Source organism: Dermacentor andersoni, chromosome 10 (genome assembly GCF_023375885.2).
Source record: "Dermacentor andersoni chromosome 10, qqDerAnde1_hic_scaffold, whole genome shotgun sequence".
In the NCBI taxonomy this organism is placed as follows: domain Eukaryota; kingdom Metazoa; phylum Arthropoda; class Arachnida; order Ixodida; family Ixodidae; genus Dermacentor; species Dermacentor andersoni.
Window position 1 is genome coordinate 105,084,744 of NC_092823.1, and position 23,111 is coordinate 105,107,854.

Consider the following 23,111-nt stretch of genomic DNA (forward strand, 5'->3'; position numbering starts at 1 on the left):
GCCTGAAGCGGATGCAGTGAGTCGTAGCTTACGCGAGAGGTTTGCAATGTTTGCGTGGGTTCTGCAAAACACCCACACAGAAGTTACTATTGCACTTCAGGTCTGTGTGTATGGCTTCAATTTCGCTCGCTTTAGGTGTCTCAATAGGTACCGCTTAAAAGACTGTGACCTCGTTTTATTTGAGCTACATATTTACAAGCATAGTGCTTTAATTTTCTCAGGTTTAGGTATTTTCAACAATCTTTGCAAACGAATCAATGGCAATAAAGAAAATACTACTATCTGCAGTCCGTAGATGTTTTGTTTTAACCGCCATAAAACTCGTGAAAGCCGGTGCAGCTGACGCATGGAGAGAAGATTTCTACATTCCCTTGTATTGAGATAGCAGCTCATGGTGGTAAGCTCCATCTAAAATACTTTTGAATCGCTATGGCTGTATACTTCGCTAAGTTTTTTGCCTTTTTTGCGCGTCCGGGCACAGGAGCAGCTGGTGCCTGAACTGTACGCCAAAATATCCTGCATGAATTTTCAAAGCACCAGTTTTATTTAAAGTTTTAAGGCACTGCGTAATATAGAGCCTTGGGGTTTCTTTGGCGTTCGTAGGGCGTTTTATGGATTTTATGGACATTCGTTTTAGGGACTATGTTGTTACCAAACAAAAAGCCTAGTCCACCTAGGTGCTCGTCTATTGTTTACCACTCTGGTGTCTGTGCTCAACAGCGTTTCAGTGAGGTACGCTAGGCCATGCTAACATACGTGCATGGCTTTCGCAGGAAATGTGCTGAGAATTGATTAAAATCATTTTTACGGGTCTTGATTTGGCCGAAAGTGTGTAAATAATTTTAGCGTAGGTGGATGTGCTGACGAGACGAGGATACCTCGTCCTTTCATCCGCTCCTATGGCCCATTCGAGAGGTTGCCTCAGAGCACTATGGCAATGCTAAAATGCTGCAAAAGTAGCAAAACACTGCTTTACATTTAAAAAAAGCTAAATTCTGGTGTTTTACGTTCTAAAACCACGATCTGATTATGAGGCGCGCCGTAGGGAGGGACCCCGGAAATTTGGACCTGCTGGGGTTCTTTAACGTGTACCTAAATCTAAGTACACGGGTGTTTTCGCATTCGGCCCCCCTCGAAATGTGGCCGCCGTGGCCGCGATTCGATCTCGCGACCTCTTCCTTAACAGCCCATCACCATAGCCACTGCGCGACCACGGCGTGTTACTTTATAGTTGCACTGGTGGTAGTAAGTGGGAGAAGTAGCGGTAGGCTCACGTCTGTGTCGTTTTAAAAGCACGCGCTTATTAAGCATGCTTGCACAAAAGTGGGCTTTTTCTCTTACATGTCGACAGACAGGCCAACTTAGTGAGTCTCTGAGCAAGTGTCACTTTTGAGACAATGTCATTTGTAATCGATGGCAATGTCGACCGGTAAGTCAGCCAGCACTACTTCTTAATATATACGAAATGTACAGAGTTGTATTACGAGGCTAAATATTCATGCGCGAAGGCAAGGCGGTGACTGCATTCAACACTTCAGCGATGAGCTGCATGTTTGTGTAGATGCTGAGAGTGTAGAAGCAATGATGCCGGGAAAACGAGACGGCTTTTGTTGTAAAGCAAGGCGGAAATGGTGATTTCCATACATGGGCACAGTCCTAACATTTGAAATCCCCAATAATAATTTAACACTTCGTTCCATCACAGTAATGTGCGTGATTTTATTTATTCTTAGATCCCTGCGGTCGATGCTACACACTTCAACAAAGTTACACGTCCTTAGGGCTTGAGCTTGTAGTTCCTGGAGTACATGCAGGTTTGATTTGCAGGTGTTACTAAGCACAGGGAGGCTGTATCTTGCGAAACCGAGGAACAAGGCGTTATAGAGCTGCAGCATTGACCACACCGATGTGCCCCATGACTTACCGCCGAAAAATTTGAGGAGATGTATTTTTGTCATCAACCTCTTCTATAGGTATGAAACGCGCGGGCTCCGTGATAGGTCGCGGTCGATAATTACCCCTAAAAAGCGGTGTTTCCGTGCATTTGCAACTGCTTGTCCGTTGACACTTACAGAGTAACGCTTCGTTGCCTTCCGAGTGAAAGTAACAAGGCAGCATTTCTCTGAAGACGGCTCTAAGTTCTGGTTTCGCAAGTACGGTGATGTTAAGGTAGCTAGCTGCCTTTTGTAGCCGTGCTCGTACCTGCAGCCGTGTTACAGCAGATGCCCAAATGCAGATGTCGTCGGCATAGATTGATACTTGAACTGTGTTGGGCAAGCATCTGACTAAGCCAACGAGCACTAGGTTGAATAGCGTCGGGCTCAACACTCCACCTTGCGGTACTCCACGGAACGTTTGGTGTTGAGTCGTGGCGCCATAGCTCGAGGTCACACAATATCAACGTACTTGGTAACCGACGCTCTCAAGGCGCATGTTCGCCACGTTGCCCGACTACCTTCTCACAATCTTGCCGCTCTACCCGCAGAAAGGCCACACGCAACTATCAGTCGTATAATTGTTACCAATCGTGCCTCATTACCATCGAACTACATGCCTGCAGCAAGACCATCCTCACCATTATGGTGCCAGCAAGGACCTGAAATACGCCTCACCATCCCAGGAATCACGAATAAGGCTAACATGCCATCGCTTGCCCTGACACAGGCCACATTATAACTTTTACACGAGGTGCACAGTGACCGCGTACACGTTTACATCGATGGCTCAGTCACATCTGCAAGTTCAACTGCTGCTGTGGTGATACCAACAAGATCAGTCGAAGTACAGCTAAAAACGTCACATATATCATCAATGACAGCTGCTGAACTGGTAGCCTTGCGTGGGGCTCTTCATTTCATTCAGGAGAAACCGTTCCATGGATGGTCAGTCTTCTGTGATTCCAAGGCAGCCCTACAGGGTGTACTCTCAGCACTGCGCGATGGATCACATGAACAGCTCGACGCAAAGATCAGAGAAGTACACCATCGCATAGTTGACGCAGGACACGATATCATATATCAGTGCTTGCCTAGTCACTGTGGCATACATGGCAATGATCGCGCAGACGCAGCTGCCCGATCTGCCCATGACAGCGTCAACTGCGTTGCCATTCCTCTTTCGAGAGCCGAGGCAGCGAAAAAACTTGCCGTACTTGCACATGACCTGACACTAGCTCAGTGGAATTCATCCGATTTTACAAGTGCACGCCTTCATACCCTGGACCTTAATTTACAACTCCGTAATCCGCCCGAGCTTCCACGACGCGACTGCATCCTTCTAGCTCGTCTATGGCTTGGAGTAGCATTTTGGAATGCGTACTCTTTTCTTATCAGAATGTCCAACAGCCCTCTTTGTGACTTCTGCGGGTGCAGTGAAACAATCGCACACCGTCTTTGTGAGTGGTCTCGTTTTAACCCGCAAAGAGCAGTCCTCTCAGCCACCCTAGACAAACTGGACAAGCGCCCAATGACAGAAAACAAGATCCTTGGAAACTGGCCTACGCGAACATCAGCGCGATCGGCTATGAAGGCTGTGCTGCGGCATTTAAAAGACACTGGGCTTTCTGACGGATTGTGACTAAACTTTGTGACACAGGATTGTACGGTGACACTGCATAACACTAGGAACGCCTTTGCGGGCTGCGTGACAGCGCCAACAGAAACAGTTTGTGTGTACGTGCGTGTCTGTGTAGTCTTTTCTTCTTATTAATTTTTTTAATGCTTCTCTCTCTCACCTATCGCATCCCCTTGCCCCTCACCCAGTACATGGTAGCCAACTGGAGATAATCTCTGGTTAACCTCCCTGTCTTTACTTTGCCTTTCTCTTTCTGTCTTCAACAAAGCGAAGCTAGTTCAACGAACGCATTTCCTAATGAGTTCGTTCTAATCGAGGGTCACTAAGCCTTTTGTTTGACAGCCTGTGAGTAACACTAAGTGGGAAGGCACTCGTCCAAAGAGACCCTAAATTGGCCCGTGTGGCAGGGGCACACTGTAAACATTCTTGCACCCTTATGTGCACTGGTTCTTCACATGGATAAGAGCCTTACCTTTAACGTTCTAAGTTTGTTTTATTATACGCAACAGCCAGCGGAAATTATAAGTGCTCTGAGAGAAGCCGTTGCTGAAAACAACGTACTAATTCGAACTTCCTGGGACGCACTTAAACATTTAAAACGAGAGGTTGAGAACGATAGTTACTGAACCTCTTTCCTGCTTTGTGTGTCGTCTGTTGGCCCTATACTGACGTCTACTTGCAAGAAAATGTCGTAAATAAGTAAACCTTCAGTTGTTCACAACCAACGATTTATTGCACATTTATGGCGAGGGTGTTGGCAATGAAAAAAGCATCCTCAAGGGTGCAAATATTTTTGTACTGCATATCACATCATTTTTTGTTGAGCTAATGTAGTGCTTTTCAGAGGAAGCAGTCAAATAAGCCATTAGTTTCACTTTATCGGTACGCTACGAGGCGAGACCTCGCGAAATGTGGCTCAGTGCTCTCTGAAAGAATGCGGGAGACGCGGCGAAAACTCTCGAAGGAATCGCTATTGCGCTTCAGCCTTGGCGTTCCGCCCCACCTTTGCCCAGCAGATAAGGGGCTCCTGCAAAAAGCTTGTCGGTCCGTCGAGACGAGCGACGATGCTTGTGTGAGTTACAGACCGATGGTGTCATCCAAATGCATTATCAACGGTGTTTGGTGCAGTTGATGTTCGTTATAGGCGTCGCCGGAGCAATAGCTCAGGATACCGAAGCTCTTACCGACACCGTAAGTTCATGTCTTGAACTTACCGGCCGTGCTTTCTGTGTGGCGTCACTAAGCTGCAAGGAACCTGTTTTTCTTTTAGCAAAACGCGTTCTCGGGCTAGTCGGCTCGCACTTAAAGAACTAACTGCAGGGCTAACACGAAGGACTCGAGTAGAACTTTGGTGCTGTGTACCTTTCGTGTTCACTTCAGTTTAATTTTCCTTAATCTTAATTTTCTTCTTGATAGTGACTGTAAGGAACCAGGCTGCTGCCTTCGGTCTTGTCTCAGACTATGTTGAAAATGCCAGACCTAATTTTTTGCCTTATGATTAAACTGCCAGTTGCTATTGCATGTTGCGCCGCAAGCTGCCAACCTGTAAGGATTCACTCCAACTTTTACCAACCTTCTCTTGTACAAACATTCAACGCTGCGGACATGCAGGCCCAATTCTGTGTTCGCTGCTGAAATTTCTAAAATATTAGTTTAGCAACAGGAAAATAAGTGACGACTATACGTAAATGGAGACAATAGACCGTTAACTTCCCTACAGAAAAGGCATAAATGATCTTTATATAAAAATCCAGACACGTTTGGAGCAGAACTTTTGTCTTGTATTTTCTGCGCGCTTCTGCGAGCTTTCTGTACAGAAACATGGCTCTTGGTCTTTCAGCCTTATGAATTTATTTAATGCTGGAAAAGATGTTGCATGTGGACGTAGTATACCAAATTCCACCTGGAACATATTCCCAACTGGGTATATTATTACCATGGCAAACCAAGCACACCTATTTATGCAGAGTTTGCATAAATATGCTTTGTAGTAATAGTGTTGTATGAAATTAATGTGAGTTTTTGCGTCAAACAAGGAAAGCATTCGACAGAGAGCACGCCCTCTTCTGTCGAAGTCATTGTTAATTGGTTTTGTGCAAAATAGCGCATTTATTCATACAACCTTCAATAAAGTCGCCCTAACTTCAGTCTTACTATTAGTAGTGATAGTTTATGCACAGTAAGCACAACTACCGCGGTTTGCATACAGTGTATGCAACTCATGCAAGTACACTAATCTGATAAAATACGGAATGTGCAATACCTGAAAAATTCTGTAATACAAAAATTTCTCGGAACTCGTTGAGATAATAAGTACCAGCGTTCTCCAATTTTTCCCCCCTTATTCAAAAAAAATTAAGCACAAGAAGAAAGAGATAATTAAAATAACAAAGCGTCTATCGGCCTTTTTCTAAAGAATAGCGTTTCCTTGAACATGCAAGTTTTCTTATACCACTGCAGCTAAACGGCTGTGTCTTTAGTTCTTCGTCTCTTAATGACGGAACGAAAGGCTTTTCCAAAACAACCATGCTGCTTTCAATACTCACAAAGCAATGTGCCTTATGCTGCAACCTGACAGTCGACCAACTTTTTCCTCTTCTGAACAACACCCCAGACATCCACCGGTGTTACCGAAGCATTGGAAGAAAGTCTACATTCTTCTCCATCGGAAAATGGTGAGCCAAGCATTTCGGAAAGCTATGAGCGAAGTTTATCAAGATTTGGTCAAGTCCTACGATACTACTATGACGGTTGTATCTTTTCTAATGCGTGAATTGTACTCAGGATGCCTAAAATCGACGCTTTCACGTCTGCATTTTTATATGCGTCTTTTATTGTTTATAAAACATGCGTTTTCCTTGTGGCTGTCTTTAATACCAACAATGCAAGCATCTATATTGATTGGCCCAAGTTTCCCAATTAGCTCATTATTAATGCATATGCCAAGCCTACGGCAAGAAGTTTCTTCTTTATAATATTATACACAGTTGTAAGCGCCTTCATTTACCCCACGACGATGTTTAATGCATATACTGCGCACTGTTCAAGCATACATTATATTCCCCGTTTGCATTGAAAGGTATCGGCAATCAACAGAATCGCAAAAACCGGTATGGTAAGTTACTTCACGAATGCTGTTGTTCTTCGCACAGCGCATCGCCTACACTGTCCATTGACAGATCATATATTTACGCCAGCTAACATCGGTCACGCAGTTCAGACAAGAAACTCTCAGCCATTGGGGAATATCTTATATGGCAATGAAGTGTTCTACTGGTAATCTGTGGTTGGGCTTGAAAAAAAAATGAAAGAATAGGAGGGTAAGTGCACATTTAAGCATTAAGCTCAAGGTAATACCAGCTTAATGAATAATCAAGGAAACAGTCTCGTGTAGCTGACGTTTCGCAGGGTAAATGCGTTTCTAAGTCTGCATCGGGGAGTACAATTTTTTAAAAGAAAACTGAAGTATGCGCATCCAGCCAGCCACAATTTACCACATGAGTGTGAATATATAATTTGTTGACCACCACAAAGGAGCCTTGTAGGATAATATGATGCGTCCCAACGATATTTTCCTGAACAGTATGTGTGCGGGAAGCTTTAGTGGCTAACTTTGTCACCTGCCGACCTGTCACGTTGAAACCACTGACCTGGAAATCATATCTTCAAGAGTACCTGGCCATATTCCTCAAACATATTAAAGTTTGTTTTCATGAATACGGTAGAAGAGAGCGTGTTCAGGAAAAATACCTGTGAGTACTATGATACAAATACCAAACCAGTTCTTGCTCTAGCATGTAGAGCTCCAAAGAGACAGTAAATAACACTTCCCTGTGCGGATTTCTTCGTCCATCTGATAATCCTACTCTTATCGTTGTTTCGAAGTGCATTATTGCTGAATTATCAATGTCTAATGTCCTTCATTTTGCAGATGCCAAACTTTTCACAAACTTGGAGCAAAAAGTGACCAATGGTGTTGTTCTGGACATTAAATGGGATGCACCAGACGGCGTCACACAAGTGTATACTTACGCACTCATCTGCAGACACAATGAGAGTGGATACGAACGTGAAGTTAAAGGCGCTGCCCAATCAGGACATGTCACTGTGTCTCTCCACAAGCCCTTGACGACATTTGAATGTTCCATAGCCGCAGTCAGGACAGACGAAAGTGGCGTGCCTGTTAGTGGGCCCTCAGCTACATTCAGTGTGTCAACTGGTGAAATCGGTGAGTAAAACCCGTGCTAAATGCATTTGTGACATACGCTGTGTCTACTGTTTTGCTATAAATAAACTTTATTCCGTCAATGAAACATGCTACATAGCAATCGATCCGTCAACTAAAATGCTTACCTCAGTATATGTGCGCAACATACGAAATAATGTGTCCTAATATGTTCTCATTTTATGCAGTGTTTCTGACCCTTAGAGCACCCGATCAAGGAGATTCTGGTGTCAATGATTAAAAGCTTCATTTTGCTTTAGTGCTAACAATTCTTTTTTCTTTAGGCCCACATGTAACTTTGGGCCCTTTGTATATATGGTATTTGGTACAGTGCTAGAAATATAAGTACTGCAGAGAAGCAGTAAAAAGGCCTCTCTCAGCGGCGGAAGATAAATCTTTTTAAAGTGGTTTTCACTGATATGGCAAAACGGTACGGTAGCCTTGATACTTGTAAATATATATATATATATATATATATATATATATATATATATATATATATATATATATATATATATATATATATATATATATATATATATATATATATATAATTTACCGTTTCGCAGTCAGGTATCAGATTGGACTCAGTACTTGTGTCCGTATCTTTCGTCCTTCAATTTTTGGTACTGCACCATTACTAGGAATCTATCGCCACTGCAGAAAAAGGAAGAGTCTTGATATCAATAATTACAATAAATGCGGAAACAGAAAAGAAAAAGAAAATTTTCAGAGATACGGTGCACATTATCTTTTTAAAGGACGTGCAATTTACCGTATAACTGGCCTTTATATTTTTTGCTTGCAGCCCTCATTAATAATGTAGCGATGCTTCTGAGCATTTACCAGAAGGTTCCGAAATTGTTACTCCTAGGTTAGTCACAAAGAATAACGGTGTTAGTAATGCAATGAGCAAACTTTCTGGACAGACGACAAAGGTCTCCTGGACGAGTTACAGGTCACCTATGAATGCATGGCATGATATGGTTGAGAGGTGCTGTTGAGTTCAACAGATTTTCTCTCCACCAATCTGTTCGAACTAGTTGCCACATTTGGACCCGTCACCACACTGCCTTGTCAGTTACTTGGTGTCTTGAAACTGGCCAAGGTACTTTGAATGTTCATGTTCGTCGCACAGCGTTGTAAACAATATACTAAACCGGTTTAACGTGGCTTCAAATATCAGTTAATCTTCGACATTATCCGAATCAACATGAAATATCAATGTTGCCGAGCAATGAAAGTATCCTGTCATTAATATTTAAATATAGTGGAGGCTTCGTGACGTCATATTACATGGCTTCGCTCTTTTCCTTCGATTTTTCTGGCTGCCACACGTGCGCGCATAGCCGCAGCAAATACGTGGAGTTTTCCGTTTTTTTGCGACAGATATATTCGCGCATAATGTCATTGCTAGATGACATCAAGTTTTCCTCTTTGTCATAAAGTCATCATAATATCGATGCCGCCACCTCGGCCATTTCTAGACCAACCGAAGTGCGAAATTAAGCAGTCCTCTGGGTATATTTCGACTTTTGCATTCGCCAACAGACATTTTTCGAAGTGCTTGAAGCGAGTGCTACATTTTATCCAACTTCAGAGAAGTACACTCCTTTGATACGTTCTCGTTCTAAGCGATAAAGAGCGGATGGCAAACGGCATTGTACGCATATTGATTGCATTTATTATGTGTAGTATCCAACGAAAACTTTTATTTTATATTTCTTTGGTGCTCTTGCAGTTCCTCCAACAGATGTTACACTTCTTCAACGTACTTCCACAAGCCTTACATATTCCTGGTCTGTTGATACTACCCCCGGTGCGTGGAAGGTTTCAGCAAAGATAATAGGAGATGCCGAATGCGAGATTGATGATGTCGAAGAGCACGGCGAGAGCCAGGAGAAAGTGGTCGTGCACATATTCACAGATCTCGCGCCGGGGTCCGATTACAATATTTCTATTCGAAATTGCCACGACGTGTTTTGCAGCAAACCGACATTTGTTATTGGAACTACCGATCTCCCAGGTGAGCAGTTTCTCTGAAATTGCTGGCTATCTCTTTGAAAGATCGCACTACTCGTATTTATCCTAACTTCTACGACATGTGTAAATATTTTTTCCTACGTAATAAAGAAATGACCACGTTATTGTTATGTGCAGAGACAAATACCTGTATTCCAAGCTGTGTAGCCCCTCAAGTTACATTTTTTCCGGCATGTTTTTAGTTATATTATAAGCCAAGAGTGCAATGCGTTAATCGCCGTAACTATGTTGCGTATTATTGGTGGGCATTTTTGTTTGTTTCATTTTCACGACATTTTTATTGTTTTTCCTTAGCGGCGCAACGTACTGCATATGTACAAATAAGACTTTGTACCTCTTCTATGGCCTTTGAATAGATATATTCTGTAACTTTTCAAAATGCAACTGCGGTAAAAGCGTTGTGAAAACCCGTCATTGCGAGTTTAAGTTCGACGAGAAAAAGACTGACCAACATAGCGAAATCACGAAGAGTTCCTCGATCGGTCGTGAAGGTCACTAGGGTCGGTCTATACGCAACATCCTTTGAAATCTTAACAGCCGCAGGGCAGCTTGCGTTGCAATTTGAAGTGTGAGGATGGTACAATAATGCGCACTTTTCTCTGTGCAATTTTTGGGGTTTCTTCACGTGCGCAGGCTGGAGCTTTCACAATAGTTCCGTTCTTAGAATGCACGAAAGCAAAATAATGGTACACTTTAATACATATGTAACCTCAACCGCAGTGACAAAATGAGGGAAAATTTCTTTAAACAAACGGTAATTCTCAAGGGAAGAAGCTTCACATGTACCAAATACGAAAAGAAAAGTGTATTTATGTTGATTTGCACGCTACAATGATATTAAATGAGGGCTGCGTTTAAACCACGTCATTTTCTGCGTGTGCAACTCCAGGGCCAGTTACAGGTTTGAAGCAGAAAATTGTGAACGGCACCCTTCTCGACCTTTCCTGGGACGCTCCAGATGGTTGCAAGGACTTCGACGGATATAGAGTAAGATGCCGGGGCCTCAGTACTGGCCAAGAAGCATCGAAAGACGTCGACAGCGAAACACAAGTTTTACTAGATCTCCGCAAGCCTAAGGAAATATTTGATTGTTCACTACAGCCATTCGTTTTGAACTCAGCTGACCAGCGCATAAATGCGACAGCACTCGATTTCCAAGTTTCAACTGAGGGCCTATGTAAGTAACGTCACCCGCAGATGTGTTGCCGACCACGATTTTCAATATGCGGATGTTCAGGAATACTCACAGACCACAGCACTATAAACAGGTGTCGTCTGCTGACGCGTTACTTAAAAGTTTGCGGTTAAGGATGAACAGACTAGCGGAGTAGCCTTGTAACATCAATGTTTTGTTTTAAGCGGCCTTTGATGTCTATCTTGTTGCGTTTTGAGTGCTTCATGCTGCTTGATCGCATAGTATTGAGGGTCAGTCACACATATTCAGTGCCAGTTCAAGTTTGCTATTCATTAACATCTATGAAAGGGTGACAGATAATATACAGACCAGGACCCTCGGGTAATAAAGAAGTGTAGAGACCTCTGAGAACCACAAGCGAGGTAAAACAAGGTGAACACGCACGCACGCACGCACGCACACACACACACACACACACACACACACACACACACACACACACACACACACACACACACACACACACACACACACACACACACACACACACACACACACACCCTTACATGATTAACTGATAACAGTGGGTGAACAGCTATCATCAAAGTACTTTCGACTCGTTCTGCCGGCTGCAGTTATTTCTTGCTGCGCAAATGAAATGCGGAAGAGATGTACTTTCAAACTAAGTTTCTACTACTCGGAAAAAGTCGCATTAGCGGCAGCTAAACGTGTAAGTCGTGAATAACGTAGTAACCTTTTCTGAGCATCTAAAAGCAAATCATAACAAATTCTGCGAATGCGTTAGGTAGTCATTCATTAGAATGGAAGTGCTCCTACTCTTTTCACTGGAAGTAACTGATTTATGCGAAAAACCACCGAAGCTTAAAACCATTGCGTCAATATCAGCGGGGTGCATTTCATCGGAGCTAGGTAGGTACAGAAATTGCGTCTAATCTAAGCAAACTTGCACACATTGCAGAAAAACATGACCGATTACAATTACAATTACTTCTTCGAGAAATGAAATTGATTACCGTTACCAGTTACTGCCTCAGGAAAATATTTGAGCAATCGTTATCATTGTTATTATCATTATCATTTATCATTTTCTTTAATTCAATTTGTAAGTAGAAGTAATTTCCCCTATGTTGTCATTGGCGTCTTTGTTGGCTTCTCATATTATGATTGTGCATGATTATTCAATGCCCGAGAGCACGGGTCTGTGAAAGGGACTAAGGATGGCGGTCCGAATAGGGTGAGCACATAACTGAAGAATCGTCCATGGGTAATTCTCTGGCATCAAAGTTCTGAGTGCCAATCGTTATTGAGCCATAGAAAGCACGTTTCAATTTCTCGTCAACAGCTGGTGGACCTCAGCCCGCGCCCTTCGCTCGTTAGCCATTTATGCTTAAACGACTAATTGTAACCGGTCTCAGCCGCATCTGTAGCGTAATTTAATATTGAAGCCCATTTGTAGTTCTTGGTGTGCAACTGATTTAGGAGAGAAAAGCAGCTGGCCGATCTCGCTTAAATTGTGTGCAAGATGTTGCCGTTCTGTTTTCTCCTAGTATTTGGCAGCGACTGCGTAAAATTGGTTTGTGATTGTCATTTGTGCACTGCATCTGTGAGGATAGGCGAATGAGATGCGAAAATCAGAAGGACTACAATTTCTTGAACTTTCAACATTGTGAAACAAGCGCAATATTACCATTAAAGAGTGCAGAAGAAATTAGTTATGGTTTATTCGAAATCTGGAAATATAAAAAAGTAAAGGTGAAAATTAAGTTGTGTGGTTGTTCTCCGCCTCTTCTGCATCCTCGACCTTCGCCCTGTTCCCTACTTCAATATAAGGGGCGTAGCTTAGCTGCTAAAATAATTCATGTTTAGAAACCAGTTAATAAAGTATTTATGCTACTGCTCAATTTATTTCATTCACATTTGCCAACGAAGCGGTACATCCTAACTAGTACAGTATACCACGGAGGTAACGCGACAGATTTTTCTGCTCCAACGCACCCATCTGCGGCCATTTATTTCGTAAACTTTCATTTATTTTTCCTAATATTTGTTTATTCCAATGGAAAAAGAACATATTTTTGTATGTTTCCTCTGGCTCGATTGTCTATTATTTCCTCATCTGCTGTGCTATCTGACATGCACCCTTCGGGCTTGCTGCCATTTCAGTTCCTCCGAAGAATGTAGAACTTGTGGAGCGCACAGGCACAAGCCTAACCTTTTCTTGGTCAATGGACTCCGATGCTGCTACGTGGAAACTGACAGCTGCTCCTCTAACGCTGCTAAGTGTTAAGCATGGCGATATCCAAGTTTCTGGTGAAAGTGCCGGCGAGACAGTCATGCACAACGTGACCAACCTTGCGCCGTGGACAAAGTACAATGTTTCCATTGTGAACTGTGATGTGAGCTACTGTAGTGACCCTGCTGTGGTCACTGAAACTACGGACGTGGCAGGTGGGCTCTTCATTATTTCATCTACGCTAGGTGATGTTAGCGTTTTCAGAGGATACATTTCTGGAAAGAAGACGTCAACATTAAGATATGTATGTTACGTCTAAATGCTTTGCTATGCGTGACGGTCGCCTGTTGTTTAAAGGAAAACAAAGGGACAGGTACCTCCGTAAGCGGAAGCTATATAATGCATGAATGTATAAATCTAATTTGTGTGTGGTCTTTGCTTGAAGCTGTTGACCCTATACTCTCGGGGTGCCTGTTAAAATAGAAAATGATAAGACTCTGAAAATTACCTAACTTTACAGAGAATATTGAGATCTTTGCAGCACCTTGTTATCTTGTCATATAATTGAAATAGAGTTCAACCAGGATACAATGAACTGGAATGAAAATTATATCAAATAAGCCAAATTTATTAGAGAAGAGTTATTTCAAATGATTCTCTTAAGAGAAAACCTCCCATGCATCGAACTCTGGTGTCCGCGTCCAGCCATTTTATGTGAGGAGCTACCTCAACCGTCAATTCAAAACGCACCTTCTATGGAGAATGCGCTGCATCGATATTCAGCCTAACGGCCCATGGAGCTCGTCAACACAACCTAGATCCTCGAGAACGTCATTCTTAGCAAAGCTTAAAAAAGCCATTAATGCACAGGCAGACTTAGCGCTGATTACGCGTAGCTTTGTTGTCCATGGAAATATTGATTCGGTGCTTCTTTCCTGCACTTCAAATTAGTATTCTGTATTTCACTGACGCATCCCAAAAACTTGTTTAACTTCCTTATATGGGCGATGTTGCATGACTAAAATTACTAACCATATATCGAACTGTCTACCGGTTTCACTGTACAACGTTTATTACGACATAATGTTTGGGTCAACCTTATACGCTGAGAACAGGTAAAGTATATCTATATTAAGGCCTCCATCATGTCTTTCTGCCTGAATCCCAGCTTTGTTATTTGTAACAAAGGAACACAATACTTCACTACAACCAAAACTAGACTGATTCAAATGTGTCCACATTAACAGAAAGAATGGGTATTATTTTTTAGCAGCCATAGGTGTCCCGTATTTTTAGATATCCACTGACCTCACGCCTTCTTTTTCAGGTCCATCAAATGCACGAAACCTATCGTGCATTATCGAAAACGACGTGAACGCTCTTTTTGCATGGGACAGGCCGGCCGAGCCCAAAGGCCCCATTGAAGGCTACAGCCTTCGCCTGTACAACGAAGACCGGGAAGAAACGAAGTTGTTCTCTGTACCAGGAAATGCAACCAGCATAACTTTGAACCTGAGTAACGAATTCAATCAGTTCTCCGCATTCTTGAAGGCTTACAACGTCGACCGGAATGGAGAAACAGTCCACGGTCTTGAGACAAAAGTCGTCTTCATGACTCTTGGCAAAGGTAGCTGAATAACTTTGTCGTGTGAGGCTTTCATTTAGAGACAATTGTACTTTGGCTCGAATATGGCCTAAATAGTAACAAGCAATGCTTAAAGATTGTCTAGTCCTCGCGAGGTCTCAATTATTATTAATAAACATCCTGTATGGTAAAGTGATTGCGAGGCCTGACACTGTCAAGAAAGCACTCAAAGCAAGCAGAAAATCATGTTCGACTACAGCTAAATTTAGGCTATACATATGCAGTAAGAATAAAAATTGACCTGATAAGATCAAAACATATACAAATTTGTAACGAACAATTGTTTGTTTCGGCTTCAAAGCAGTTCAGAGAGCTCATCTGCTGAAGTGTTTGCATATGATAAATAGTGCAAAAATTTTAGACCTAAGCTAGATGTGCTACGAAGATAGCCCGAAAAAGTTAGGTGTCATAAAGTGCTTTATGTTGCCTTTTATTTCATGTAATCTGAAATTGATTTCATTTTAAGAATGCTACATATTTTTACTGTTCGCCTAAACTATTTCTACTCGCTTTATCAAGTCCTAGTGCTGCTCTGTGTGTAATGCATATGTGCAGTACCTGCTGTCTAAACATTCACAGAATTTACAATAAGCGTTGAAACGGCAAGAGCTCCATCCTTACTATAGCTACTTCTCTTAATCGTAGTATATTTTTGTATTTCCTTCGACATGCGCTCCATCGATAGATTCGCGAAATATCATGAGAAATTTCGATATTTTGGTGCCGGTTTCCTTCATCATTAAACAGTGCTTATTGTCATATCTGCAACACGTACTCCGGGTGCTCTATTGGCCTCATGTAGCAATGCACAAATTTAAATAAAGCTCTCGCAAACCTTACACCTTTACAAAACCTTCCGCAGACCTTACAACATTGTTCTATCTCTCTTACACTCCGACAATGCTGACAGAAGCCTTAATAAACACTTAAATGCATTGACGATTACAGGTTAACGATATCGACAGCGCAGCTTTGTTGCCTGCAGCTATAAAAAACTACACCAGGCCAGCAAAATCCACTTTATGTATCTCTCTGTATTGCAGGCCCAGCGCCTCCACGTCCTAAAGCCGTGGTAGTAACCGATCACGGAGTCGAACTGTCCTGGGAATGGCCGCAAGATCCAAGATACCACATTACACACTTCGTCATAAGAGTCGAAGGCCAGCGAACCTTGTCGACTGTTGAGCCACAGCTGGCTCTCGATAACTTGGATGCATGGAAGCACTATGAAATACAGATCGCGGCATGTGTGAACGAGACCACTTGTGGCCAGGAGCGCACCGTGCAGTTTCATACAGATTTCGCAGGTAAAGTGTGCATGGGTCCCCAGTTTTCGATTAGGTGATGAATGACTAAACGTAAGAGGCAGCACATCCATTGAAAATTTCTCCTATAATTGCTTTTCGTTTAGCAATGTTGGCTACGGAAGTAAATATTAGAAAGTCATTTAGCAATTGCAAGCTGACCGGGTGAATTGCCTTCTTTCCTGATCGGCCTGAAATTGCAATAAGTTAGCGTTCCCGACATCTACTATACAGCGTATCACACGCAATTTTAGCCAAATTTTAGAAATACGTAAACACCACGTAGCTGAACAGAACAAAGGAAATGTTCGCTGTTGCTTGGAGATACAGAAATTATTCTGTCATACAGACTAATTAGATCATTAGTCTTAATTAATTACTCAACTTCTCGACTATTCTAAATAGATGAAAAGTGTCAATGAGAAAATTTTAAAGCGACACGAAAAACTTCCGATGCAGCTTTCTGTTGCTGAATATGTGTTACAAAAAGTGTTTTTCCGAGTGTAAAAGAAGCCCGCAAATGCACACCCGTTTGTCGCGCGCTGGGCCACCCGAAGCACTTTACGTGTATTTGCGGGCTAATTTGAAGCTTGCAAAAACACTTTTATGAAGCATGTATTGAGCAATAGGAAGCTGTATTGGGAGTTTTTCATGTCGCTCTCTCTCTGTCTCTCTCTCTCTCTCTCTCTCTATATATATATATATATATATATATATATATGTATATATATATATATATGTATATATATATATATATATATATTTCGGTTTTTATCTTGTTTCACAGAAGTTCCATTAAGTGGAGGAGCATATTTGCAGAGCCGTCCCACTATAGTTGTATTCATGCGGAAGAACGAGATTAGTACTGCATTATCGTAATCAAGCAGTGGTAATCATGAACCATAACCTACTCATGTTATACCACCATTTAGCGCCGTCTGAACCACTGAATCTCACGGTCGACCATGAGGGCACCCACTGGGTTCTTGCACGTTGGGAGGTGCCAGACGTCCTTGGCGGGCCACTGAGCGGATACAACGTGAGCTTCAGCGACGGCACTACCCATTTCGAGGTGACGACCACAGATTTATCGTTCAACTACACGGAGGCAACTCCCGGAACCAGATACGAGGTGTCCGTGTACGCTTTCAATGAGGTCGATGGCGTTGTAAAACGTGGACCTGCAGCATCACAACACACTTTCCAGGAAGAGGACCGTAAGTACTCCGTGCTTTGCTTTCCTTCAAAAGCAACAACTTATCACAATATCCTTTTCATGAATGGCCAGAGAGATAAATAGAAAAGATCTATAGAAAGGCGAGGATGTTAACCAGTGGTATAATCCTTGTTGGCTATGACGTACGTAAAGGAGAGGGTTTTGGTAAGAGGGTAAAAAGACACGACATAATTAAGTTTAACCACGAGCACAATACGGTGGCAGCAGGAGGAGTTATTAAAGTCTGTAATGCAGGCCCGAACCTTTAGCGGCACTTGTAGCACAAAGCTACAAATGCAGCGCCGCATTTAACGAAACATTTCTTCTGGTCGTGGAATCCAGCAAGGGACCAACCATCTGACCCACCCAGGAGGCTAGCAGAGTCAAAAGCAAGGCCGTATTATTCCGCAAGTTCTAACGCACCGAACTGGTCGGAACACTAATTGGAACACAAATTCGAAGCAATCGGCAAAGCTAAGCACACGTGCGATTCGAGTAGAATGACTTGAGAGAGTGCACGTTCTCGAATACATGCTGTGGAACTTCTGAAATGGTAAGTGACTGTCTTACGTGATGAGCACCGCTTTATGCCATTCTACTATCAACATCGGCAGCTTTTCTACTCCAGTTATTGTCCGTAACATTAGAACCGACAAGATTCGCACGCGACGAGTGCTGATCCTGCCTGAGTCATGATTTATCTCTGACATTAGCGCTGGTGCGATGTGTATTGTAATTATTATCGGCCAACTAACCAGCTTCCTTGCCTGATTCCTTGATCTTTCATAGGCTTCATCCTTTTTACCAAATAATTGCCCATTTACGTCTGCGCACTCTGCGCGGCTTTACTTTGTGAATTATCCGTACACGTCAGAATGCCTTTGGTCTGCGTCAGTGCTCTGTATCGGCTCCTAATATTGCCTCGTAAAGAATTTACTCTGAGTTTATTTTAGTAAGTCTGTTTATTGAGCGAGTAATTATGGTGGTAGCCTTCTTAGTTTATTATTTATTCATTTTTACTTAATACACACTGCAGGCTCCAGATCAAATAGCGTGGGCATTTTAATAGAAGCGATGATTTATCGTAACCTAACGGACAACCAACAGAGATCCTTCGAAAATTGTTAGTGGAAAGCGATTCTATTGAACTATTGTTCCTGTGAAAAGGATCAAATAATAATGTGTATGTACTAGTGGCAAGTAGCGTACTATCGGGGTGGAGTCATCTATATCTAACCAATGAATGTTGAGAGAAATAATGACTGCTTAGCTGATACTTCTTTAATTACAAGCATAGTAAGAAACCTTACTCTCATTCCGTTTTATCCTACTTCCAGTAGCCTCCTTTCATTGCGCTGCATTATTTCACTGAGAGAGTCGCATGTAAAAAAAGAATTTGAAATATAAACCTCGCAGTGTTTCTTTGGATTCGTTCTGATATGTTAACATTTATTTTGCTGGGCGTGTCTCAAACGGTAGGTGCGTACACAAATACAACACGCAAGAAATACAAAAGCAATAAGTCCCCCAGGGCTAGACGCTACTGTTCTCTTTTACGAGGAAACTACCGTCATGGGTCAACCCAACACCACAAAGTTTTCCCACTTGTTTCGTTTTATTGTATCGCTTGCTCCTTTTTAGAGAGAAAAAAAAGGCTTATGTTTCTATCGTTTTGGTGGTCTGCATATAATGAGCGTTGCAGTCTATGTATCGCCAATAATAATTTTTTTAAATCTCCGAATGCACGAAAAAAATAAAACAATGTTACACTGGAGCTAGTGCATATGCTATCAAATCAAAACGTGCAGTGGTTACTTCGCCATAGAAGCGCCGCGTCTTTTTACCGAATTACGTGTTCACACGCAAGAAAGTTGGGTTTAGCGTGCCTTTCCGCAAATTACACGCTGAGGAAATTCTCGCTTTCGGCTTACATAATTGGCTTTTGTAAATGACGTCCAACAGGCGTTTTCGGGTAGTTGACAACACTTTCGCATTTTTACCTTTTTTTGCTTCAGATGGTTTCCTATCAACACAATTGTCTGTTACCTGGCCTTTCGCGCATTTTCTTGTAAATAAGGAATCGCTTATTGCAAAGAAAGATAGCGCGAGAAAGAAGAATTGCAGATTGCAACAGTGAACTTGCTATTCTGCGCTAAAAGAAGGGAAAAGGGCAAATATATGTTAAAGAATCTATTATCTACAAGGTACAAGTTGTATTCGATCGCCTTTTCTGTAATAATTGTGTAGATGCCTCAAACTTCCCCACGTTTCTTTGCATATATTTATTTTGTACATTAAAGTGATTACTTCAACTGTTGTTTCCTGGAAGGAACACATATGTGCATATTCTTCTTGTTCTTGTAGCGAACATTATATTGCTCAATAATACAACCACGTTGCCGTTGAGAGCTCGTTATTCTGCGTATGTTTGTACGCTCATCACTAATTTACTAACGTCCTTTGTATACATTTGTTGAACTATAAGATGTTGCGTGAGAGCCTGCCACTGAAGTTGGCAATACTTTTCCAAGCTCATCAAATTAACCCCTCCATAGAGAGAGTACAATACCGTGAGAGTAAATACAACGCAGGTGCGACATGAACGACAAGCTGACGTGTATCGTCGTTCGCTCGCACAACCAGTGGTTCCACTGCAGCTAACCACCTTGTGTGCTGAAAACCAGTAAAGCCATTCTTGGATACTTCGTGCACGAAAGGATGCTATCTTGCACGACGTTTCTCTACTCAACGGATGCCAGTATTGCACTCTCTTTAAATTATAAATGTCAGAGGCAATTATTCCAATTTATGCTCTGCAAAAAAATTAATACCGAAGCTCGCTTTCCCTCAGCTCTGAACACGGCCGGTCTTTCTACAACAAGGACGCTTTTGGCTTCACTTGCTACCGTCACCTTGGTACTTATAGTTGTCGCTGTGATCCTGCACAAGAAGTGCGCGGCATCCAGGTAAGTAAAATTATTCGGTCTAACATTTCGCATTACATAGAATGTAATGCGTTTAGCATTGCATCGCTATATCGACACAAGGCGTTGCAACTCTCGAAATGAGTTTTATATTAGGCCTGCACTGGCAGCGAGATGCCTGCATTCGCACTTCCGTAAGAACGCTCTGCGCCATCTAGTGCCGCCGCCCCGAAGCCTGCGTGTGTCCTCAGAAATACATGGCGCTGAGAAAGGCGTCATGCGGCAACCAGGCTCCTCTCTTGCGCTTCTTTCTGGGCACGCTTTACTGTATAGGGGCGCTGCTGAAAATTGTGGGGCGACAGTGTCTGCGAAATGCTGCCAATTGTTCCCTCTTGCCGCCAAGTTGGCGCCACATACTCAATGAGCCTAAGCGCCTAGAGGTTGATTGAAGAGCAATACAACCCAGTGTATTCATTGTGCAGCTTGCTAAAGCGTTTACGTGAAAGACGCTTATTGAAAAGTGGCACACAGCCAGCTCCTTTGTGATGCAGCCTGCTGATGCGACGGGTTGCAGTCCTTGAAAAACCCTTGTTACGTGGCTTACATTTCACTCAACATCGGAGAAATTTGAGGGATCTTTTTCGTCATTGCAGAGCGGCGCACTGCCGACACATAGCTAGGTGTCCAAGTTGGCGTGAAACACGTCCATTGAAAAGCGGTACACATCTGCTGGCACATACCCACTGCCCCAAGTAGGCATCAAAAAGGTTCATTTAACACGAGTACAAAGCAAATGGTATAAGAATGGAAAGTTAGGCGAGTTGGTACGCTAACACATCTTTACAGCGCGAAGGAACACAGACGAAGACTACAAGCAGACAGGACGATCCTCCTGTCTGCTTCTGATCTTTGTCTGCCTTCCTTCGCATTTTAAGCGAGATGTCTTACCGAATGGCACATTACCCAGTGCTCCAAGTCGGCGTCAAAGAGTTTCTTCGAATAGCGGTAACTACCCAGTTCCGCCTCGACAGTTAGCCATCTCGGCGTGAAAGTGGATCTATGAAGACCGGCACATACGTACACATTTCCTCTTACACAGTGACCCAAGTTGGTGCGACGGTTTTCGAACCCTGTTCCCTTAGTACCGCAGTCTCATGCGCTATCGATTCGACCACGGACTAACCAGTGACCCAGATAAACGGGAAGATGGCTGGATGCAAGTATACATAGATCGATAGCGGGCCCTCGGAAAGTGCATGAAGGGCCCAAGGAATGCTTACGTAATAATGACATTCTTTGATAACTTAACCCACTTTCAGGACACTATCTACCTGTCTGTCTAACTGTGTTCCCGTCCAATGTCTAATGGGTACAGCGTCGGCTGTCTGCAGGGTGCCCCAGCTAAGTTTAGCCAGAGTTTAAAAATATGCAAATGCAACGTAGCTGGACAGAACCAAGGTAATGCTGTTAGCCGTGGCTTGAAGACAAATGATTTTTTTTCATTCCGCCTAATTACATAATTAGTCTTAAGTAATTATTCACCTTCTCAAATATCATAAGTATGTGAAAAGTGTCAATGAGAAAATTTTAAAGCAACATGAATAAATGAAAGAAGCCCACGAATACACGCAAAGTGTCTCGAGCGGCCAGTCGCGGGGAAGTCTTGCGTGCATTTGCGGGCTTCCTCCACGCTCGGAAGAAAACTTTTATGTAGCACGTATTGAGCCACAGAAAGCGGTATAGGGAGTTTTTCATGCAACTGTAGACTTTTCTCATTGACACTTTACATCTAATTATAATATTTGAGAAGTTGACCAAATAATTAAAACTAACTATATATAGATGTGGAATGTAAAAAGAAATAGTTTACCTCCAAGCGACAGCAAACAACGTTACCTTTCTTCTGTCCAGCTACGTGCCATGGTTTTGGCATATCTTTAAACACTGGCTAAAGTTAGCTGGGACACCCTGTATACAGAGGCAACAGGTTTGGAAACGAGCCACCGCCCTAACTTCGGTAACGGGGTCTGGGCCACTTTATCTGATCTGTCATTCACTGAACCTCTTTCGATGGGGCGAAATGCGAAAACACCTGTGTACTTAGATTTAGGTGCACGTTAAAGAACCCCAGGTGGTCAAAATTTCCGGAGTCCCCCACTACGGCGTGCCTCATAATCAGAAAGTGGTTTTGGCACGTAAAACCCCATAATTAAAAAAAATATATATTAAATTCACTGAACCTCTTTGACTCTAACTTTAGTCACTGGGTGTGTCTGGCTATGCGCCGCTCTTCACTGACAATAAAAGTACCATCAAAATTTATCCGGTGGTGCGCGAAATCGAAACACTGTCATAGGTATCCAAGCAATCCTGTCTGACTATATATTCACACAGCGCCACAGGTGGACTCTCCGGTGCTGTCGTTAGGTGGCGCAGCGTGTTCAGTAGAAAATGGGAATATAAACACGGCTGCATGCAAGCCTCGTTCATAACGCGTAATTGCGGCAGCAATATGCTGTGCCGCTACAGGGCTTCAATGCTAATCGCATTTACGTAGACCTTCGTATAGGTTTTGCAGGTTGTATTTCCTTCTTTATTCTGAAGTGTTTCGGCCTTCGTGAGGTCTTCAAATTATTGTACCTACTACTTTTTTCATTTTTTTCATTTGCAGGGATTCAAAAGAAGAGAAGAACGTTCGCCTAGAGGAGAAGCGGCGGCGTCTGTACATGGACCGACTTCGAGAATAAATTTGAAATTAGTTGTTAAATTAATGCTAGGTTGCTCGACTATAT

General features: G+C 42.7%; 1 protein-coding gene across 1 annotated transcript; it reads left to right on the forward strand.

The window, feature by feature from the left end:
• The first annotated feature begins 4,595 nt into the window (after window positions 1–4,595).
• Window positions 4,596–23,090, forward strand: LOC126544570 (tenascin-R-like). The gene is made up of 11 exons (XM_050191936.3): window positions 4,596–4,764; window positions 6,188–6,248; window positions 7,505–7,801; window positions 9,540–9,824; window positions 10,731–11,018; window positions 13,161–13,445; window positions 14,558–14,857; window positions 15,919–16,182; window positions 17,112–17,396; window positions 20,247–20,361; window positions 22,991–23,090. Exons 1-11 carry the CDS (start codon window positions 4,675–4,677, stop codon window positions 23,064–23,066), a joined length of 2,346 nt encoding a protein of 781 aa, XP_050047893.1. The 5' UTR covers window positions 4,596–4,674; the 3' UTR covers window positions 23,067–23,090.
• Window positions 23,091–23,111: the final 21 nt, after the last annotated feature.